At 38.6% G+C, this 22,749-nt stretch overlaps 1 protein-coding gene across 1 annotated transcript; it reads left to right on the top strand.

Moving 5' to 3' along the window:
• Positions 1 to 5,690: 5,690 nt before the first annotated feature.
• LOC131962637 (vascular endothelial growth factor C-like) lies at positions 5,691 to 21,639 on the top strand. The gene is made up of 8 exons (XM_059327607.1): positions 5,691 to 5,879; positions 11,623 to 11,866; positions 12,306 to 12,496; positions 12,893 to 13,023; positions 13,120 to 13,223; positions 14,633 to 14,767; positions 15,629 to 15,830; positions 20,222 to 21,639. The coding sequence occupies exons 1-8, from the start codon at positions 5,778 to 5,780 to the stop codon at positions 20,331 to 20,333; spliced, it is 1,221 nt and encodes a 406-aa protein (XP_059183590.1). The 5' UTR covers positions 5,691 to 5,777; the 3' UTR covers positions 20,334 to 21,639.
• Positions 21,640 to 22,749: the final 1,110 nt, after the last annotated feature.

The following is a 22,749-nucleotide window of genomic DNA, read 5'->3' as shown; positions in this document are numbered from 1 at the left end:
AGCGTTTCATCAGAATCACGCCTCTCACTGAGTCTGACAGTTATCGAATCATGTTCAGCAAACTGCAGAACAACTTTGCTCGAGTCTGTAGAATCTCTACAGCGAGAAACAGCACGACATGCAGTTCTTCCATTGTTGTTTCGGATTAACTTGCCAATGCCATCAGTTATTGTCCACATACTGCCACTGCTCTGTTACACACCACTACCGTCTCCTCCCACTTCGTTCTGCGATGCCAGATTGCAGTTTGATGGACGCCATTAATACATTTAGGAATCAGTTTGAAGGTCCTAAGGCGAAATGATGTCAGAGCTCGTTACGGAACTTCTGTGGAAACGCAGTATGAAAGGGCTGCAGGGCTGACTCTTTTAAACTCGATAATTTTGTCTTCCATTTTTCAGAACTCTGGTTCTCTCTCAGACCACAATTACAATATGTGCTCAATAATGAGAGAGAGAGCGAGAGAGAGAGAGAGAGTGAGAGAGAGCGAGAGAGAGCACAAGAGAGCACGAGAGAGAGAAAGGACGAGAGAGAACAAGAGAGAGGACGAGAGAGAGTGAGAGAGAACTAGTGGGAGCACGAGAGAGCGAGAGAGAGCAAGAGAGGACGAGAGAGAGTGAGAGAGAACTAGTGAGAGCACGAGAGAGCGAGACAGAATGAGAGAGAACGAGTGAGAGCGCAAGAGAGAGAACAAGTGAGAGCGCGAGAGAGAACAAGTGAGAGCGCGAGAGAGCGCAAGAGAGAGCGAGAGAGCACGAGAGACAGCACGAGAGAGGGTGAGAGAGAAAGCGAGAGAGAGAGCATGAAAGAGAGCACAATAGAGAGCAAGAGAGAATGAGAGAGAACAAGAGAAAGCACGAGAGAGCGAGACAGAACGAGAGAGAGCATGAGAGAGCGAGAGGGAGCACGAGAGAGAGCGCGAGAGAGAGCGCGAGAGAGAGCGCGAGAGAGAGCGCGAGAGAGAGCGAGAGAGAATGAGAGGAGCACGAGAGCAAGAGAGATACTTTATTGATCCCAGACTGGAAAATTACTGTGTTACAGCAGCAGCAAAAATTAAAACACCAAGCACACAATAGAAAATATTGAAAAGTATATAAGAACATCAAAAATAAAAGTGCCACCCCGAGCTTCAATCATCCTGTTCTTTAACCCTCAGACACACCGGCAAAATGTTGAGAGCATAAAGACCGAGACAGTCGAGCTCCATGAAGAGCCTCCATCAGATCAATAGCACCGTTCTAAACTGCAGCTGACAAGTATTTTGTTGTACTTGAATACCGGACTGCTGTGACAACCGAATTTCCCTTCGGGGATGAATAAAGTAATCTATCTATCTACAACAAAAAAAGAGGAAGAGGTTTTCCACCATTAATGAATACAATGGTGCTGCTGTGTCCCTCAGCGTCTGGTGCAAAGGACACTATCTTCTGCAGGGCACAGGATGTCTGAATAAACAGACGTATCCAGCAAGGACGGCTGGGAGGAGAATTTGAGCCACAAATCATTTGCTTGTTTGCTTCATTGCCTGTAAATTGACATTTGCTGGTTGAACTTTTAAGGTAATTTGTCACCGATTATATTGCACCTAAAGCAGTTGTCTATTTATAATTTTTTTCCATATTGCATACAATTGCTTGCGATATAGTTCAAAACTTTTACAGTTCAGTACAACAGGAGCCTGTAGTTATGGAAGATAAAATAAAAGTATGAATACATTAATAGGGAAATGTAGGGGAGTAAAAGTTACAATATTGTCTGTTTTAGAGAGCAAGAAAAATGAATTGTTTTAACAGTGCAACAGTACGGTTTCTCTAGATCTCTAGATTCTCCTTCTCTAGTTCACACTTTGAATTGAAGTTGGTGGGTTGTTCAAATGGATTTGCACAATTCAGAAAGTCCAAGTTGCCATAAATGCACTAATAACCTTGCTGTGATTAGTGCAACTGTATAGTTTCCCTTTCTTAACATGAGATGATCTAACTCAAACCTTTATTGTTTAGTTATTCTCAGTAAAATCTGATAGGTTTGTTTGGATTAAGCCATTTACCTCAAATATTTCACTTATGCAGAACCAGTGAGATTAGTTTCATTTTGAGCAGGTTAACAAAGTTCATCTGGGGCAAGGAAACGAAACAGTCATTCCTGTGATGCAAACAGTGAAAACTTAATGTGTCATAAAGCTCAAAGAGGAACTGAATAATAAAAAAACAATCTTCATCTTCTTTAAATACAGTACTTTTTTGGTAATGTTGCATTGGTTCTCCTCAGGCTACTAACTACTGATTATGAGTGGCTGCATAGGCCATAATTCATATCTTCCCTCTTACATACACTATTTCACATCTCACATTAACACTTTCACCTCTCACATTCACAATTTTACCTCTCACATACACAAAAAACACAAAACCCTACGTTATTTCTGATAGTTGATAGAATCTGGATAATGTTTTAAGGCCAAATTTGAGCCATGAAGGAGAGAAACAGACTTTTATTTTGGTAACCACCGAGCTGATAATACAGATTTATGGATGAAATTTACACAATGTTGTCAAAACACAGTTTCAAGCTAATTCTAATTGAAAGTAAACAACATTTTTAACATGTCATCTACTGTAAATTTAAACAATGGGTCACAGTTTAAAGCTTAAATTTGGGAGATTTTATGGATAACAGGATAAATGGATTCTCACAATGTTTATGGAAATATGATTGATTTCAAATAAAACAACTCGTTTTACTGTTAAAAGACGGTTACATTTCATCTATTGGGTCTTTAGAAGCATTAAATATGATTTTTAAAAAGTGTGCAGCAACCCTGTGTAGGCCTGAGAGTGAGGACCACCCAGGAGCTACAAGATTAACAGAATAGGAAAGAAAAGTCTACATTAAAAGAAACATTTTTTGACTTCTGAATCGACTTCTGCTTTAGTCGTGTGTGTGGTTTGTTGGCAGCCTCCGGGGAGGATCGTAGTCAATAAATATTTTATCAGAGAGGTTTAAATGATCCCCTTCACCCCCCCAGGAAACAGTTAATCCTTTCCTCCCAGACAGACTCAGTAAATGCCATGTCATACATATTCCTTTTCAAACGGCAGGTGACTTTGTCTTTTCAAACAAGAAAATTTGACTCGCAAGCCTTTTGGTTTGTTTGCATTACAGGCTTCCCTCTTTAACGTCTCTAATTCTATGCTCCGAGCTCACATGATGAAATGGAGAAAGCAATGATTGGAATGTGGAATTTGGTTACACGGATTTCAACACATAAAGCGTACTGCATGCAGACACTTGCCACTGTGTGTGTGTGCATGTGAGTGTGTGCAGCGTCTTTAATCCTTGAGGAGGCTGGCAGTGACTGGCCCAAAAATCGGATGTTTTCTCATTCGAGCGTTTCCCAGACACACCTCTTTCTCCTTCCTCGTCGTGGTCGGCCTCCTGTCTGCTCCACTTCTTCTTTTTCTGTCTGTCCGTCCTCCCCATAATTTATTTTACAGTTGTCGGTAACCACTTTGCTCTGGGAGGGGAAAGAAAAAAATCTGAATTTAGACAAAGCTCACCTCTTTCTGCCCTCCCCTTCCTCTCCTCATCACGACACAGACACATGCCCACAGCCTTGAGGCAGTATAGTTAAGGAGGTATGTAAAGTTTGCCATTTTTAGGACCTTGAACAACAAAACCAGAGGCAGAAAGAAAAGAAAAGGGGGGTAGGAGAAAGAGAACGATGGAGCTTGATGATGTGTGAAGGCAGTAAAGGTGTTTGGAGCTGCAGGTGTGAGAGGTTTTATTCCTGTCACACACACACATACACACACACACACACAAACCAGTCTCCACATTGAAAGTGCTTAGTGAGGTGAAGAGGAAGCAGCAGGAGTTGGCGACAGCTGACATGAAGCAGAAACAGCAGAGAGAGAGAGACAGCGAAGGTATTAGCAGCTCATAAAAAGGCACTTAGAGCTGCAGTTAGACGACTCATACATTCATCACCGCTGGCTGCTACTGAACACACATTTCTAAAGTCGAGGCAGCAGCTGCTGCTACAACCGGGAAGATCAATCTGTGAGAAAGTGTTAAAGAACATGTGAAGTGATGATTGAGTCTTTTTGTCTTTCTGAAAAGTTAACCCTCCTGTTATTTTTTCAGGAACAGCAATAAGAGTGTCAGAAACTTTTTAAAAATCCAATAAACATTGTTTATATTTCATCAATAACTCCATTACCAACCAATTCTATCAATATTTAGTGCAATGGTGTTCTTTATCTTTCAGAGATCATCGTTCAATGAGGATAATTCAGTCTTTGTTTAAAAAAAACACATTAAAACTTTTTTTTATGTACATTGGAAAGTCATGTATATATATATATATATATATATATTCATATGACATTGATTTTTTTTAATTTAAATGAAAAAATACTTAATTTAACATTTTTTATTTTTTTTTTAACTTTGAAATGGGTCAATTTGACCCGCAACATAAGAGGAGGGTTAAAAAAAAAAAAAAGGATTGTTAAGAAAAACTCACGTTAAAACTTTTTTTTACGTACATTGGAAAGACCTACATATAAAATACAATGATTTTACATGAAATTGATAAAAATCTTTATGAAAAAGTACTCTGAACTATTTATTTTTTTTACTTTGAAATGGGTCAATTTGACCTGCAACATAACAGGAGGGTTAAGAAAAGAAAAGAGCAAAAATAGCCTTTCCAGTGAAGTCACATAAAAGAAGGGATGATGGCATGTGTCAGGAGGAAGTGTGTCAGTGCTTCTGCACACACTATAGCCTGCAATTTCTGTGGGGAAAAAACAGAAGTGTGCCAGTATAATCAGCTATAACACACGAATCATCTCTCTCTCTCAAGTCCTTCACTCTCCGCCCACAAGATACAATCCTTCCATTCTTGTATTTTTTCTCATTCACTCCACCAGGACTTCTATGAGCAGGACGCACTCTGTTTGGACAAGAACTTAATACCAAAAGCTGGACACTTTTTTTAAAACCTCCTACTAAAGGATTTGGAATAAGCTCTTCTTTTTTCTCTCTCTCTCTTTGATGCTTTTCCCAAGGATCAGGCAGGCTGACAGAAAAAGTTGTGACAGATTTAGAAAGCAGCAGCAGCAGCAAAAAAAAAAAAAAAAAAGCCAAGAGAGACAGACAGAGCTTTGCCCCTGAGGAAGAAACAGGAGACAGATAAAGAGGCAGGGATAATCTGAAAGAGGGAGGGAAGAAGAGCACAGCTGTTGTGTGAAGAGAAAATATAGATAAAGAAAGCGAGGAGAATCACAAGTGTGAAGGGCGAAGAAGAAGAAGAAGAAGAGACTGGCGAGCACGACCAAGGCTGGAAGGAAAAAAGGAGGAGTCGGGATAAATAAAAAAGCTCAGGTTGAGAAATAAATCCAGCTGAAGGTCAAGAAAGAGAAGAGGGGATAAAAGGCACCTGACATCAAATCAAAGAGTGAGAATGAAGACGCAGCGAGACACGAGGAGAGACTTCCTCTGGAGTTAAAGAGGGAAAGAGGAAAGAAGAAGAGAGTCTTCCTCATCATGTTTTATTCAGCTGGTTTCCCAGATTCAAACAACCTGCGCCGGAAGAGCAACTTCGTCCCCGGATAGAATGAAGAGAGGAGCGAAGAGATACCTGCCGAGTCTGTGACACCCTCCTCCTTCTCCTCCTCTCCTCCTTCCTTTCACTTTACATCCAGCTTTAAATTCACCAACTTCCTCCTCCGCTGGCCTGATATCTCCTCTCCTCTCCTCTCCATCTCCTCACTATGTGGATACCAGCTTTGCTCCTATGGATTCTTAATATCAGCAGTTTGTGCTCAGGACAAGACTATACAGACTATTACCAGACTGGAGACATGGGCACCACGGTGAGACATTTCATTTCTGCACCATCTAAAATAACTTAACCACTGAGGAGAATCACTAACTTATACAGCTTTCAAATGAGTAAAATCGGAAGTGTAGAAAGATAACAAATACAGATGCAGAAAGTAGTTTGATTCATACATGGCCTTCACCAGATGGCAGCCTTTCTGATTATATATGGGAGGTTTTGGAGCAGCATGGTAGAGAAAATATGTGTTGGAACGCTGTTAGCTAAGTGTTTATTCAGGAAGTCTCATTAAGATCAAGAGATCCTTTACAAGAAGAGATCTTAGAGGAAGTGGACACAGATCCATCCATAATTTCAGGGTAAAGGCAGCAGTATGAAAACCAATAATAGTCATTTAAAAATGAATAAGTAAATCACTAGACATATGTATGAATTAAATATGAAATTAAATGCACCAAATATATAAAAAAATAAATGTAGGCATTAATTCATTGTTAACATAAAATAAACCAATGTTTGTTTTAATTTTCATATATTAATTAATTCATTAATTAATCAATAAATAAAATTTTTTTCAAAATTAAATCTTTACTTTTTTATTTTTGCATTTATGTATGACTTAATTTCCCTTTGAAAATATTCCATGGATTAAAAAAAATAAATCCAAAAATTAAATAAATGTAATAACAATTTCATGAATACAAGTGTAAAAAATGGGGAAATTTACAGAAGACTAAATAAATAAATATTATTAAAATATCAATTTGTCACATTTTATCAATTAATTAAAACCTATATTTATTTTTATATTATTTCTCGTACATATAATGGCATATCAGCTTATTTATTGCGTCATTTATTTATTTAAAATTTCGGACTGTAACCTGTTTTGCTGTCCAATACAAGATTGTATCATCAGCATAAAAATGGACATTTCGATGTTCAGTTGAAAATAAACATTGCTCCTTGTGGCACAACTTTATCAACCATGTGTGGACTATTATCAGCAACAACAGCCGAGAAAACAAAGATATGAAGTGAATAATCTGAATTATCAAACCAATGGAAAGTATTATCAGACAGTGCTACAGGCAGCACAGCATAATGATTTTACAAGAAGAATAACACTAATTGCAAATCCTACTTATAATGCTATGAGCGGGACTGCAGTTAAAGCATACATTCATCCAGAAAGGCATGTAGTTGACCAGTGATCCCAACAGGCAGCTTAGATAAGGTCAAAAGCAGTCTCAGAAACCAACTGATCATCGATCTGACACCGATTCATCCTCGGCCTTTCTCTTTTTCAACAGTCCAATTAGCAACCCGGGACGCCAGGATCAAGTTATGGGTTCATAAACAATTGATCTCTCTTTAGTCTTTGGGTTCAGCCATTGCATTTCGGCCAATGCATTCCACCTTTTTTGCTCTCTGCATGGACTGTTGAGCAACAGTTGAGCATGCAACTATAACCTACTCAAACATGATTGGTCAATAATGGAGGTGGGGGGAAAAAAATCGAAGGCCGATAAGTACAATGAAAAGAACTGGAGTAACATTTACTTTTAAAAAAAGCTCGGCAAGTTTTTCCCCTCAGAAAGTGTTTGTAATCTTTACTCAGGCTGTTTCTAAGTAATATTTATTTAATAGAACCACTATTTTTTACTGAAAATACACAAGTAAATTGCAGATTCACTGATGTCCCTCAATTACATTTTACTTGGAAATATCAACTAATTAAACCAATGAACTGGTTTAGTGAATATTACTTGGAACGAATGATTCAATTTACATACAAAACTAAGGACATATAAAAACAAACAATCACTAAGTAATGAACTACATGGAAAAACTGCTATTTTAAAGTAAAAGCACTGAATTCCTTTTTCTTTGTAGAATTTATATAGATGATTGAAATAATAATTACAGAGCCAAAAAATCTCTTTTTTTCAGTGTATCGATACTTAGCATTTTCAGTGTTTTTTGTTTGTTTTTAGTGGAGGGTGTACCAGGCTCACTTTTATGAATATACTGTTATCATGTGAAACTAGAGGATCTAAGGAATCTATCGGCACCATGCATCAGAATATAGTTGTCTAAAAAAACGCTGCAAAGTTTTGCTTTTATAATGTTTCATGGTGATTTTCAAAGCGGTCATGTGACCTCTGACGTCATGCTATCTCAATGAAAATAAGCTCTCTGTGTTCCCACAAGTCTCCTCTTTACATACCAATTCAGCATGCGCAATGAAAATTACAATCCATTACTTCCTTCATTTGCAAAGACTTGAGGCCATAGAACGTTGGTCACAATACTCACCATATCGCAAAATGCTTAAAATCACAATAATATCGTATCGTGACTCAAGTATTGTGATAAAATCGTACCATGGGACCTCTGCTGATTCACAGACAATACTACTCAGACTCATGCAGAAACTTGTTCATAAAGCAATTCATCTAATTTATCTTAACAGCAATTAAATGGAGACCAATTCCAGCCCCAGGTTATCAAACTACTGAAGCTTCCTAACATGATTTAACAGTCACAGCTTGTTTCTATGATGTTATTACAAACACTATGAGCACTATCCTGACCTCTTCGGCTTCTACAGTTTACTTTACTGTAAACGTTGCAGAAGCGGCAACCAGTAAATTATTTAATGTTCTTCTGTGGAAGTACCTCTGAGGTCTCCTTCTTGGCAAAAAAGGCATTTAACAGCAGTGAGTCATGCTTGCAGTTTACTACAAAGAATGTGTCGAAATTCATAGGAAGAGATCCAAATCAAATATTTTAATGGGGGAAAAAAGATATATGATATGTGTGCATGTATGAATCATGAGCTTCGGACAGAACATGTTGATACTGGAGGAGAGAAAGAGACGTATGCATGGGTGTGTGCATGTGCGTGTGTCTGCAAGCCAACTGAGTCTAACGCCAGAGCCCAGAGCGCTGGTCATCAGTGACATCATCGTCCCACAGCGATGACCTCATGTCATGTGATCACTTCACACAAAGGGAGAGAGAGAGAGACCAAAAGAAGAAAAGGAAATTAGGGAACACCTTGAAAAAAAGAAACAGAAGAATCAATTTAATTTATATTTACAACTGTCAAGTAATATAAACAGGAGATTGGGTCTCTACTCTAAACAGTGACAGTGCTTTGGAGGCTTTAGTGTTGAATTGGATGAGCTCAAATACTTCAGTTACATAGCAAAGGCATTTCCAGCAATCATCAAACTTTTCATTATGGTTTTCCGCAAGTTTGGCTGCAGATCACATGTGTTTTATTCATTGTGCAAGATGTGCCAGTCTCGCTTTCACCACATCAACCACGGCCAAATAACCACTACTGAAGTCCCAGACACATCAGAAAACCAAAGGCTGTCAAGCCTGGATTAATAATCATCCACATGTTGCACCCTGCTTGGTGAACTTCATTAAAGAACCATGTCTGCATGATTGGCAGTGTGTCGCAATTATACGTGTACAAACTCAAAATAAACTGATTTAGCTTTGATTTAATTGCAATGAATGAGTCAAAAGGATGCCGAATTACCTACAAGATGATGCATATGTGTAAAAAGTTATGTATTTTAAACCAGAGTTTGGATTGACAGACCAGCCACTCAGTAACAGTAAAATGACTGTTTTTTGTTAATGGAGTCTGGTGGCTTTGAAGAAAGTATCGATGGATGTAACAGCTTCAGGTCCCTGGCGGAAAAGGCTGTCAGATGGCAAGGTTAAGGGTTGGAAATATTCTAAATAGTGTTCATTTAAGCTGAAATTTATTCTTTTTAGTAGAAGTCGGGGGAAAAAAACGATACAGCATAGTATCGCAATATTTTGGGTGACATATCTATTCATGACCAACAAGTATCGATATTTAGCGTTCCGGGGGGTTGTCGGTATTTTCACTGTTTTGGCCGTAGCGGGCTCACTTTCAGGAATATAATGGAGATACTGGTATCATATGAAACTAGAAGATCTAAGGAATCTATAGTGTCAGGATATCGTGTCGGGAAGTTGTTTAAATAACAAATTTCAGCTTTTTTTTGTTTCATTCAAAAAAATTGAGGGCAGTGAAGCTTAAAGTTGAGGAAAGTTTGATAAAATGCTGCAGTTGTTGTCGTCCATACATGTTTGATATCAGTTCAGTTCAGTTTGACTGAATACTTTGTTGGTCAGTTTGTGGGTTTGACTCTCATTGTGGAGAAATAAAAAGACTGAAGTGAGATGAATAGACTGAGTTTTCTCTTATTTGACAAAACAATTCTTGATTGAGTAAAACAGTTAGATCGCGATATATTTTATCACAATACTCACCATATCGCAAAATATCGTATCTCAAATATCGGGATAAAATCAGTAAGTAATTCTCTGGTGATTCCCATGTCTAATTTTTAAGTGGCTAATATACAGCTGTCCGCTGTCCACAGCAGTATGTTGCTTAACTTCCATTACAGGCTGTAGCCTCAACTTTAATTTTGTATATCTTGTGCAATACTGTTATTGTTTTGGAAGATCTGGAAAAGCTGATAAAGAACTTAAGATTTGATGTCACAGGTGACATATACTGAGACATATGAGATGGCTGGAAGACACAGAGAGGGAGGGGGCGGTAGACGGAGAGGGACTGAAAGAGATAAATGGAAAGACTGATAAGGACAGATCTGGTTTCTGTTAATTCTGGTAATGCCAGCTGTACCAGTCTGCTCCTTGTCAGCCTGGGAAACTAAACAACCACACTCGTCCCTGGAGGAAGAATTAATATGTGACACTCAAGCAGCCGACTCCCTGCTGACATTTAGTCCCCGTAGATGAAACAGCAGCCATAATTAACCTTTTATCTTCTGTCTACTTCATCTCTGCGGGGTGGAACAGTCTTCTATCATAACAGCAGAAAAATCATTATGGGATGACTCACAGCGGGAATGGTTTATAGAGCTACTGTAAACGGAGCTTTCCTGCATAGACCTACTAGTAAAGCTCTTTCTCTACTACAATAATAATGTGGGTGTTGGCTAAGCTCATATCTCCAGCCGGTTTGGTCCATTGAAGCAGCCGTAATGCTGCATTTAAGGACAAAGAAGACACAAGGTTTCTAGTTTAACTTGTCATGGAGGGCATATTTAGGAAGGGTACCAGAAGAAAAAGACAGATAAAACCACTAAAGGGACTAACTGATCTACCCTCTAGGTAAACTGCGTCAAAGGGCACTGCAGCAACAGGGCAGCTATTTTTCTTAAATTTGAGAGAAATCACATGAAAATGAGCAACGGAAATATTAAAGCATAAAAGAATAGCAGACTTTGTAGCTTCCTCGCGTACTTGAATGCAACGGTGTGTCTGTGTGTGTGTGTGTGTGTGTGTGTGTAGGTGAAGAGAGGACACACGTACCCATAACTAACAGTAGCCAAAAGCAACATGTTACAACACATTGGTAGCTGAGGTATTCACTGTTTATCCAGCTCAAACCAGAAAAGTTTACTCTGTAAATTCTACAGTATCTGACAGTTTTCCTCCAAAATGACGACTGAACAGATCACCTGATTGTCACGTTTCAAAACATAAAAGAAAGTCAGATTTTCGATACGTCTATTTTGAGCGAAAAATAAAAAATTTTAGTCTAATTTTATCCCCTTAGAACCCATCTTTGTTATCATTGAATACAACGCTTTCTGGCACCACACAAAGATCTAAAAGTGCATTTTAACTGATGACATATTGTTTCATTAAAGTCAAATTTATCGGTCTGATTCTTTCCCCTTTTCCAGGCGCCAGTAGTGTCAGATGACCAGCCCAGTTTGGAGTCAGTGACGAGTGTGGATCAGCTGCTGCAGCTTCTATACCCCGAATACAATTTGCTTCAGCACTGCTTACAAAAGAAATTGTGGCATGCCTCCTCTTCCCCCTCTTTCTCCACCTCCTCCACAAGCCCTTTAGTCCACTCCAACGATGACAATCTGTGGGGTCAGCCGAGGGAAGAGCCCCTTTTCAAAGTAGACGGGAATTTGGGAGGTAAACACTGTGACACTTGATAAAACATTTGCTGTATAATTTCATTTGTGAAAGTCTCTATAGTACCAGGTCACTTCCAAAATCTTACATTATGCTACTTTTCAAGTTTATACTTTTATTTCACATGCTTTTTTTGTGGACTACCGTTTTTGAAGCCTCAAATTTGGCATTTTGGAGGCTGCCATCTTGGTTTTTTGGAACCAGTACATGTGCACAACTGATTCGGACTATTACAATCACCCTCACCCACACCCTCTTTATCAGCCAATCTTTAAGAGTGGACTGCCAGACATATTTCATTTCAGGAAGCCAAGTTGTAAGGAAAACAAAAAAAACAGTTAGTTGATTATTTCCTGCCGTTACCCCAAAAAACTTTTTCAAAAACCCCCAAAAGCTCTGTTGTTTCCTGACTCAGTTACTCAATCACATATGTTTCCAGTCATCTTAGAGGAGATCCAGCGGACCTCGTGCCAGCCCAGAGAGGCGTGTGTCGAGGTCGCCAAAGAATACCCAGAATCCACCAGTCAATTCTACCTCCCTCGCTGTGTGGCGCTGCATCGGTGCGGTGGCTGTTGCCCCAACGAGGCGTTTTACTGCACCAACACAAGTCACACGCTTGTCAACAAGACAGTAAGTGCTGCAGCTGGATTTTTCATGCATCTGCCCAGTTTATCTTCATGTCATACACTTGAATTACTTCACATGACACAATCGTGTTGGTATTTTCTGCTCACACCTCAAACTGCCTCAGAAAACAGGACTGAAACCAATCTAACCAATTGTGTAACAAGCTCAACTGTATCACAACCCACCCTACTGCAATGGGACACCCTTTGGCTACAACTGGACACAAAGTCAACAAAATACAGTCACGCACAGTTGCACAATCATTACATAAACGTGTCCACGTCATAATCAGTATGATTATTGTAATGACAGCAGCAGAAAAGAGAAGGAAAAGTACGTTTCTTACACAAGCTAGAGTTTTTCTCACACACCTCTTACTTTCTTTTCCTCCAATGCCAGTTGATGGAGCTGTCCCCGCCCAGGATGGATCGCACCGTCAACATGGTGACATTTGTCAACCACACCTCGTGTGAATGCCTCTCCAAGCGGCCGCTCCACTCCATCATAAGACGAGCCGCAACAGATCACCTGTGAGTGAGAGGAAGAGATGTGTTATGTGTTTACGATTTACAATTTCTGAGTCATTTGCCCGTATCCAAGCATTTATAATATGTGTGTCTGTGCAGGTGTTCCCCACCCGAAGTTCCCTGCGCCTCCGGGTCATTATGGGATCCAGTGAACTGTGTGTGTGTCTCTACTGACACCATTAACTACTCTGAGAGAGAGACAGGTGAGTGTGCATGACTCATTTGGGCCAAATGATTTACTTTAGATGACCTACTTTGGTTTTAACACAAATGATTCAACTTTTGATTTTTGCTTGTTAAGATATGACTATTTATCGCGCAATGGGGAAATTTAGTCTTCACAGCAGAGAGAGATATAAAAAACTGCATAAAAAATAAGACATGCATACATTCTATACACCTTATATACATGAATTACTATGGCTTCTATTTGGTATTTATTATTAATATATATTTTTTGTGTTTGTCTGTTTTCCGGAGAGTACTTTGCATTTTAAAGATACTGCACATTAGAGAAAATATATTTGAGCATGTTAAATAGGTTAAATAGGTTGTTGCACGTTCTCTGTGAAAAACCAGATAAAACTCTTCAGGGCTAGAAAATCTATTAAATAAATAAAGAAGGACACAAATTCATTTTATAAGACAAAACAGCTTTCAGGCTGGCTCTGTTTTGAGTCCTTGTGCAATAAAAAACAAGCTTTGCACTTATCAAATGCCAAGAAGCATTGAGGATTTTGGCTAATGAAAATTCGGCAACAAATCAGAAGTATAATTTACAGCAAACGTAACTTTACATCCTCAATAAAGGACACTTAATTTGAGTAGTTTGCTGGACTACCAAAACAGGACTTACCTCATGTGGAAAGGGTTTTAACTATTCTGATGATAAAGCAGCAGGTTCAGGATTGGAAATAAGAACCAGGGCGGCAGATACTTTACCAACTCCAGGTGTTTTCACTGAAGGTAATGGAAATCACCTGCTGCATAGTTTGGTATGAGCCTAAAACCTGCAAAGTTAAAGCTCTGCCTGCAGTAGGACGGCACAAAAACACCACCATGTTAGAGGGGACACATTATGCTGATTCTCACGTTCTATTAGAACATGTTTATGTGCTTTTATGTTGAAAAAACACAGCCCAGTCTGCTCTGATTGGTCAGTGTTACCAGGCTCAGAGTGTGAATGCAAGTAATCCAAATTGCGGTCACATCTTAAAGCCTCTTTAAGCAGGTTTTGGGATCCAAGCCAGATTTCCGTAAAGAAATGTATTGAAAACTCCACCACCACAGACAGGTGATGATGATGATGACGTCTGGGCGGCACATCAGATGATCTTCCCCCCGAGGGAATGTTTATTCAACTGTTACATGAGAAGCGAAAGCGTCTTACTTGTATGATCATGTACTGAAATAGTGCCTTCCATCTCCAGCTACTTTTTCTTTGCAAATAATTAACTGGCAAGCCTTATTCATCACACTGACACATACTGAAAATAGATACAGATGGGAAAGGATCCGAATGATAAGACATTGTTTGGCATCTATAAGTGGCTAAAAAAAAGCTGGTGAAAATAAATAAATACCTTTTTTTTCTTTTTCTTGTGGCTTCCAGAGGCTGTGGACTCGGGGCTGCTGGCTCTCTGTGGTCCCAACAGGGTCCTGCACGAGGCCACCTGCGAGTGTGTTTGTCGGAACGGACTCACCGAGGACAGCTGCGATCCAGGCTGGAAACTGGACCACAACACCTGTAAGAAGGGTTTAAAAAATATGACTGAAAATATAATCAAATTGTGCATTTAACTGATTTTTTACACACCAGTGAACACACCATGCTTAGAAGCAGTGGCTACCCACTGCTTCTATTTATTTTTCTATTTTTTATTTTATAATTTTCTCTTATATGGCTATCTTCATTCATTTATTTGGGTTTTATTTCTATTTGTTTTGTTTTTGTATATTTTGACTATATAACTTTGGTGTTTTCTTTTATTTTTTACTTGTCTAGTCTATGGATGGATTGGATAAACTGATGTGTGCTCTGACAGCTGATATAATTATGCATCCAAGGAAAATCCAATAAAAATTATTTTGAAAGAAAGAAGCAGTGGGTAGCACATCATTAACACCCAGGGAGCTAAGTGAGGGGTTATGTGCCTTGCTCAAGGGCACTTCAGTCACAGACTGCTGTTCTTTAAAAGAGAATTAAAACCCCAGAGTCCAAGTGGAAGTCTGGATTTTCTAAAAGATTCACAGTAAGAACAAATGAAGGGAGGACCAGAGAGATTTTCAACATACTTCTCCAAAGTGTAACAACGCATGTAAAATATGTTCTCATGCCTCAATAAGTCATCCTCCTTTGTGGCAAAGGGAGTCGTCATCTCTGGTTTCACAAGGATTGATTTACTGTAAATTATAAGGAAGGGGCTCTTCTCCGGAAAACAACCACGCAGGATTGTGCCAGAAAACACAAACACAGACTCAGGGACATTTTGGGAAGTAGAGCTTTTGCAACATCTAGCAAGTCAGAACCTGACCACCAAATATTTAGCGTAACACAGACAGATGTTTACCATCCAATACCTGATCAAATCAAACTTTCTTCTTCTAGGTGAGTGTCAGTGTGAAGGCCAAGGCGAGGGGAAGTGGTGCCCCACAGGCCAGCGTTGGGACGAGGAGCTGTGTGGCTGTGTGTGTGCTGCAGAGTGCCCCGGGAATCAACCCCTCAACCCCGACACCTGCCTCTGTCAGTGCAGAGAGAGTCCACAGTCCTGTCTGCGGCAGGGCAAGAGGTTCAACCCCAACTCCTGCAGGTAGGTGCAAAACACTGCAAAAAAAGAAAAGTTGGGTGAACTCAAATTTCAAGGCAACAAACTTCGATAAAATTTCAAGTTGGACAATTAAACTAAATATTTAAGTTGGACAATTAAACTAAATATTTTAAGTTTTGCTTTTGAGTTTGCTTAACTTACATTGTAATAACTTGTCAGCTAATATTGCGACCACAATTTTGAGTTAGCATTGATACGCTAATGGCTACTCTTGTAGCTGTAACAAGCAGCGCCACTAGCATCAGTTAGCCGCTAGCATCAGTTAGCCGCTAGCTTTCGCTAATGACCGAATTTCACCGCTTTCCTGCATTTCACACCAAAGAAATAAGAGTTATCAGAACTATTGTCCCTTGTTGTGAACCCCAACTTAAAGATATAAGTAACAACAACTCACCAACTTGTTTTTGAGCAGACAACTGGCTTCCTTTGTTGTGCTAACTTACATTATTGCCCTAAATGTCAATAATTTATATTTCCAAGTTTTACCAACTTAAATCACTGTTTCAGGCCAAAAAATACAAGTTGGCTTTCTTGCAGTGTAGAGGGCCAGGAGTCAGGACAGACACGTCCTGGTTTCAAGCTTCACACTGTATTGAACTAAACTTCTCTGCCCTGCAGTCTTGAAAGCAGCAAGCAAACGGTATAATTTCACCCCTAAAGGAGGGATTCTCCAAGTATCTACACTCACAATCTCATCATTTATGCACACCTGAGAGTAAGGCAGAAACATAAATAGATGAACCAAATATGACCCTGTAGAGGTTATTTTGTACACTAAAAAACTTGGCAAAACTTTGGCTTCTATCAAGCATTTTGCCTCAGAGTTCAAATGAAACCCTTTATAATATTCTGTCAAATAAGACATATTAATGTATACACATATTGATTTGCAGACCTGGTCTAAAAGATACCTACTATCAGAGTGTGTAGTTGCTGCACTTGTTAACTCAATGAAAGCAATTTGGAGTTGTATTATTGGCCTGGAATTCAGCTAGAATTTCAGAATAAAACATATTATAAATTCTCCATTGTCAGCCTTGCTTCTATACAGGGTTTAATAGTCTACTTTATTGTGTCATGAACTTAAATTCTAGTGTTGTTGTCTAGTTTCCATGCCTTCATCCAAACAATTCATTTGAATTTCTGGTTCCTCTTTTCCTTCATCCGCAGTTGCATAAAATAGGAAGTCCATGACGTGATGTAAAACCGCAGAAATCTGCTCGTCAGTAATATGAACATTCTCATTATATTGCATGGATGCACTGACTGCCATATGTGGCCAAGAAGGAACTCAAACTCCTTATAAAGAGTAAAAAAAGAGCATGAAATATGTAAGGGGCAATTATGTAACATGGGTTCCAGGGCCAAGAAAGGTCCCGATCTCTTGGACAATGATGACAGGGTTGTCTACTTGGCCATAATGACAAAAATGTTTTGGTACGGGTTGTTTTAAGAGCTGGTTTTTACTTGTATAATTTTTTTCCCCAGTGGTAAAAAAGGATTCAGATCCTTTACTTAAGTGAAAGTACTAATACCACACTGTGAAATTACTCCACTACAAGTAAAAGTCCTGCATTCAAGACTTAGTTAAGGTATCAGCATTGACATGTACTTAAAGTATCAAACATAAAAGTTATGCAGAATGGCCCCACTCAGATTATTATATATATATTCCAAATAGATTAATGGATTATTATTGATGCATTTATGTAAACTGTTTAATATTTTGTCAAGGTGGAGCTCATTTGAATGACTTTATATATTATAAGGTGTAACTTAAAATAATGTCTAATTACTTTAAACGTGTTTTTTTTATTACTTTACTTAAGTTATACTCGAGTAAAGTACCTCAATTTTACTTAAGAACAGTATTTGAGTAAATGTACATTGTTACATTACACCAATGCATTTTCCAGTATGCATATTTGTGCATTTTGATAATGCCTGTTCACTTTTTTCAAGTGTTTTCGAACTATAGCTAAGGCCAAGTTCCTTGGTTACATTGGCTTTGGTTTATAAATTAAAAACTCCCATTTTTTACATATTAAATGCAGCATTTCTGCACATCATTTCCTGACGAGTTACCTGAACCAGTGGCTTGTACTGGGTGCACTGGGTGCTCTCTGCTGGGCTCAGTCTGTCCGGCCCTTGGGGTGCCATCCCAAGTCTTCACCCTGGGAGCTCTTGGGTGAGGAATGAGTGAGAACCAGAGCTTTGAGACATGGTTTGAGGCATATAGAGTGGGAGAAAGCAAGCGAACTCTCAATGGACTTGTCATACATTCCAAAGTCGAAAAAGAAAAACTTTCTTCCAACATTTTCATTCGCTCACATGTTTCCATATGACCTTTTATGGACACGGGGTGTCCAAAGCGTTTGACCACGGCTTCAGCTGCGTGTGCGTGCATTGCATACATGTTGCGGTTCCCACAGCCAGCATGCAAGAGATCAGCCTCCCTCTGACCCGAGAGGCCTGCAGAGAGACAGACAGGCAGGCTGAGTGAACTTGATGACAGTAAACAGAGCAGCCAACAGACAGGCAGGCGGACTCAGAGACAGATGGAGTGACAAGGAAAAACACATAAGCAGACATGAGCTTTGATATGAGTGATTTCTAATCGTGGCTTTACACACGTGGGAAAGTTCACAGACATGCACACATATGACCTGGTGGCAGAGTTTCTGAGACTTTCTCAGCTTTTATACAAGCTTTCACTCAAACTGAGTGTCAATATTAGTTGAAATTTCTCGATTGTGAAGTTGCAGCCTCCATTTGGATGCAAACTTGTCCATTAAATTGTTGGGTGTTTTAAAGAAAAAGTAAAATATTTGACAGTGTAATGTGAGAGTTGGCAGTTGGCATCTGCACTGTAGTTTTCACTCAATTCAACAAATGTTTGCTTTACATAATGCTCTCATTTGTATATTTTAATATATATATATATGTCTACAAAATTAAACAAGAATTTTAAACCACTCATTTTAGACTAGCTTAGACAAATACATCATGCTTCAGTTAAGCAGCTAGCCTTAGCTGACTAAACTAGCGTTAGCTGACAGTTTACCTTGCATTTCTGCTAATGTGGTACAGTTTAGTAGGGAAAATAGGTACAATGAAATATCATATATAACCAGACACTTCATTAATGACACCAACCGATATATTAACTTATGAAAACGTTGTCCTAGTAACATAATGCTAGCTCATTTTCAAAGCAAACAATTAGTTGTGCAGCTAACTAAACTAGCTTAGCTGACAAGGCTAACCTTGTCTGCCAAAATAGTACAATTTAGGAGGAGCAAAATCGGTAGAATTAAATGTGTAAGTTATATTGATGTAAACTGATATATTACATTCTACAAAAAATAAAAATGCTGTTCAAAAACGTCTAAGGTAGGTTAGCATAACTGTAGTTAGGGTCCAAGCCTGTTGATCCACGTACCAGCGGTGCAGGAAACCCTATTAAAATTGTAGAGATTTTTATTTTTATCATTACTTCCATAAATACCATATTGCAGCCTAAATCGTGAACAACCTTACTTCCGGCATTCACAGGGCTGGTACAGACTGCAACACCAACGAAAGGCAGCAAAAATGACATGCATAACTCCTGCATGCTATGTCCCACATAAAATTTCATATATGCACATGTTCACTGCGTTAATATGAATCTAAGGACATATGCAAAATATGCTATATCCACTTTTTCTAACTCCTCCAAGGCACTTAGTCCGAGCTGCACGAAATTTTGCACACAGAATCCAAAGCTAAAAAGTTATCAAAAGAATTGTTAGAATCCAAAAATTGTGCAAATTATAGAGCAACAACTTGCTGTGTTTGCTCTTTTGTAAATAGCTTCAACAACCCAGCTCTTTCACAAAGTACAGGACATTTGTATACACAGTACTTGTCCTTTTTCCATCATTTTTTATTTAACATCTGGTCACAGAAGGTGGTGCACGGAAGACAATACACCTACTGTGATGTTTGAGAAGAGAGTGGTCAGAACTTGGCCATGTTCCTCCCCTCTCTGGAGAAATACTCCCTCTTTTTCTCACTCACAGAATCGTTTGATGCACGCAAAAAAAGCAAAACTTGGATCAGGGGTTTATCCAAAAGGGATGTGAAAATCTGAATAATTGATTCATGCCAAGATTTTAATCTCCCCTGTGTTTTCCCTCTTTGTTTCTTCTCTTCCTCTCAACCTCACCCCTTCAACAATATTTCTCCTTTTGCATCTTTTCCATTCCTCTTCTTTCCATGCACTGTCATTTCAATTTATTTTGTATATTCACTTTTCCCCCACTCATTTCTTCTTCCCATCCTCTTGATTTTGTTTGCTTTTCCTTCCTCCTCTTCCCCACTCTGTCTAGTTGTTACAGGTTGCCTTGCAGAAAGCCCAGACGTGTGTGCCAGGCTGGTTTCTACTACAGCCACCATGTCTGCCAGTGCATCCCCAACTACATGAGGCCTGAGTGGAATTAACCAATCCCAGGCGAGCAAGACTGCAGATGAAGCCATTTATTCCCCTTCAATAGAGGCTAAAAAGACACTTTCGGCCTGAAAACAAAAGGGCAATAAGGGTGAAGTGTCTCTTGACGGGAGCAGGAAGGTGAACTACAAATGTACATGTACTGGATTATAACAGCAGCCTTCGGAGGACACTCAAAAAAAAAGCTTCAGAGGAGGATGGGAGTGCTTCCCTGTGAAACAAAAAGACCAGTAAATCCCATAAAAGTGGAGTAATCTCAGCAACAGAGAAAATAAGGAGAGCGATTTGACTCCCTGGGACTAACAACACCAATCACACATGCAGAAAAGCATGAGAGCAAAGGCAGGGCGGACCAATCAGACTCAGACGTGTTCGAGCAAGATATTCAACCAGCGACCTGCTGCAGAGACACCACACGTGACTGTGTGAAATGGAAAGTGGAATAAGATAATAACAGACCAGACTCCATGCTTTATTTCATTTTTTTAAGATTAAATAAGCTGCAGGCACTTTGGCGGTCTTGAGTCATGACATGTTTTGGAGGTTGAAGGATTTATTTTGCAGAAATCATGTAATGTGATGTGGCCGGGGCCATTTATGGAAATGATGACAGTATGTTTTGGGTCCATTCAGAGCACCAACACTAGATTTTAATTTGAGTGACTATACTGAAAGGGAAACTGACTATTTTTTACCTAAAAGTCTAATTTAAACTGCCATTATATTTAAACAAACTGCTATTATATCATCCAGTTTCTACTTGCCTTTACTGTAGTGCTGCTCTTTAAAGATTTCATTCATATGTGGCTGAATCTGATCAAAATTGACTTGGGTACAGTTCTGGATCTTCTAGTAATTTAACTTCACACACCGTAATATTATTTGTACATATTTAAATCTTTTTTTTTTTTCATATTTAAAAGCGATATTTTGAAGGTGGAATCATGTGTAGTTGTAAAATACTGTATTTAAGTCACTATAACTGAATATTGTTTTGCAATGGAACTATTTACATGTCTTTGAACTCCAGCAGTTTTAATTAATATGGAGAATTTTAATTATGTTTTTATTTGTGCATTTTGCCTGCACTGCAAGATTATTTTTTAATAATTAATTTAGGCATTACTATACAGCTTTAAAAAAAAATTGGGCTCAGAAATACAGTAAATGTTAGGATGAAGATCAATTGCAATGTAGAGATGATTGTAATGTTTGTGCTATATGGATGTAGAGTAAAACTGCTACTATTAAATATTTAAAGTAGTTTTGAAGTATTGATTAAAAGCCTTGTCAGACCGATATGTTTGTGTCCGTTTTTCAAATGTTGATTATTATAACTTTACAAGGATACACTGGCAGCAAGGGATATAAAAAGCAACTACTGCTTAATTATTTTAAAAATAAAATTTTTACTTTTTTCTGTTATTGAAAGTGACAGTATAAAACTGCTGAACACTAGCAACTACTGTTGCAAATTACTGTTAGCAACTGCCAACTGCCGCAGTAGTGCATTATGTTACATTATTAGATTAGCATTCTGTGGTCTATTTCTGAATAACAAACTGTTGCCATTTTCTCAGTTTTTAATCTAACGGACAGTTTTTTAGCAGAAGCAATAAAATCATTTTAAGTCAATATTTTGTGTCAAATTGATTTATTTCGTAAGCATGGTGCTGCAACACCCAACTGGGGTTTATTTTTCAATAATGAACTGCTCGCTGTACATTATCCTTCACTCAGCTAACATTAGCCACCATGTGCTAACATTATACCAAGGCTGTATAAAACTTCTGCAGAATACTGGCCATTTAAGCATTGTGAGCTAATGCTAAACGCTAAATTAATGATACGAAAAAATACTGTGAGCTATCGGACAGTAGCACATGTGGAGGAGAGTTTTAAATGAAATGTCAAGTTAAGCGTAAGCAATAAAATAATGCTAAGTCAATATCTGTGTCAAATTGATTTATTTTGGAAGTAGCCGAACATTAATAAGCAGGGTCCCACAACACCCAGTTGGGGTTTATTCGCAATAATGAACTGCTTGCTGTACATTATTCTTTACTAAGCTAACATTAGCCACCATTTGCTGAGGTCATACCAAAACTATAGCACAAAAATCCCTGAATATATTGAACAAGGCAATGGTTTTATTGCTTATGAATTCAACTTTTCATGTTAGAGGAACAGTGTTTTTTCCCCCTCAGTCTTACTTTTAAAAGTTCAGTTATGTTTTCTGTGCATTTCACAACACTGTGCATTTTTATAGAGAATAATATATCTGTTGCTGTACTATAGTACTAATTTATCTAGTAGTATACACATTTGATGTGGTGCACATTTACACTGGATCTAGGATGGCGTTCTAACAGTTTATTGGAGACAAATGTTGTTTTAACTCACTTTTAA

The sequence above is a fragment of the Centropristis striata genome, chromosome 24 (genome assembly GCF_030273125.1).
Source record: "Centropristis striata isolate RG_2023a ecotype Rhode Island chromosome 24, C.striata_1.0, whole genome shotgun sequence".
NCBI classification, from domain to species: domain Eukaryota; kingdom Metazoa; phylum Chordata; class Actinopteri; order Perciformes; family Serranidae; genus Centropristis; species Centropristis striata.
Note: the sequence above shows the minus strand (reverse complement) of the source record. Positions and strands in the feature narration are given on the sequence as shown.

Coding starts and splice junctions, on each gene's coding strand:
- LOC131962637 (XM_059327607.1), top strand. CDS start 5,778: ATGTGGATACCAGCTTTGCTCCTATGGATTCTTAATATCAGCAGTTTG. Junction 12,497..12,892: donor ACACGCTTGTCAACAAGACA/GTAAGTGCTGCA, acceptor CTCCAATGCCAG/TTGATGGAGCTGTCCCCGCC. Junction 13,024..13,119: donor CGAGCCGCAACAGATCACCT/GTGAGTGAGAGG, acceptor GTGTCTGTGCAG/GTGTTCCCCACCCGAAGTTC.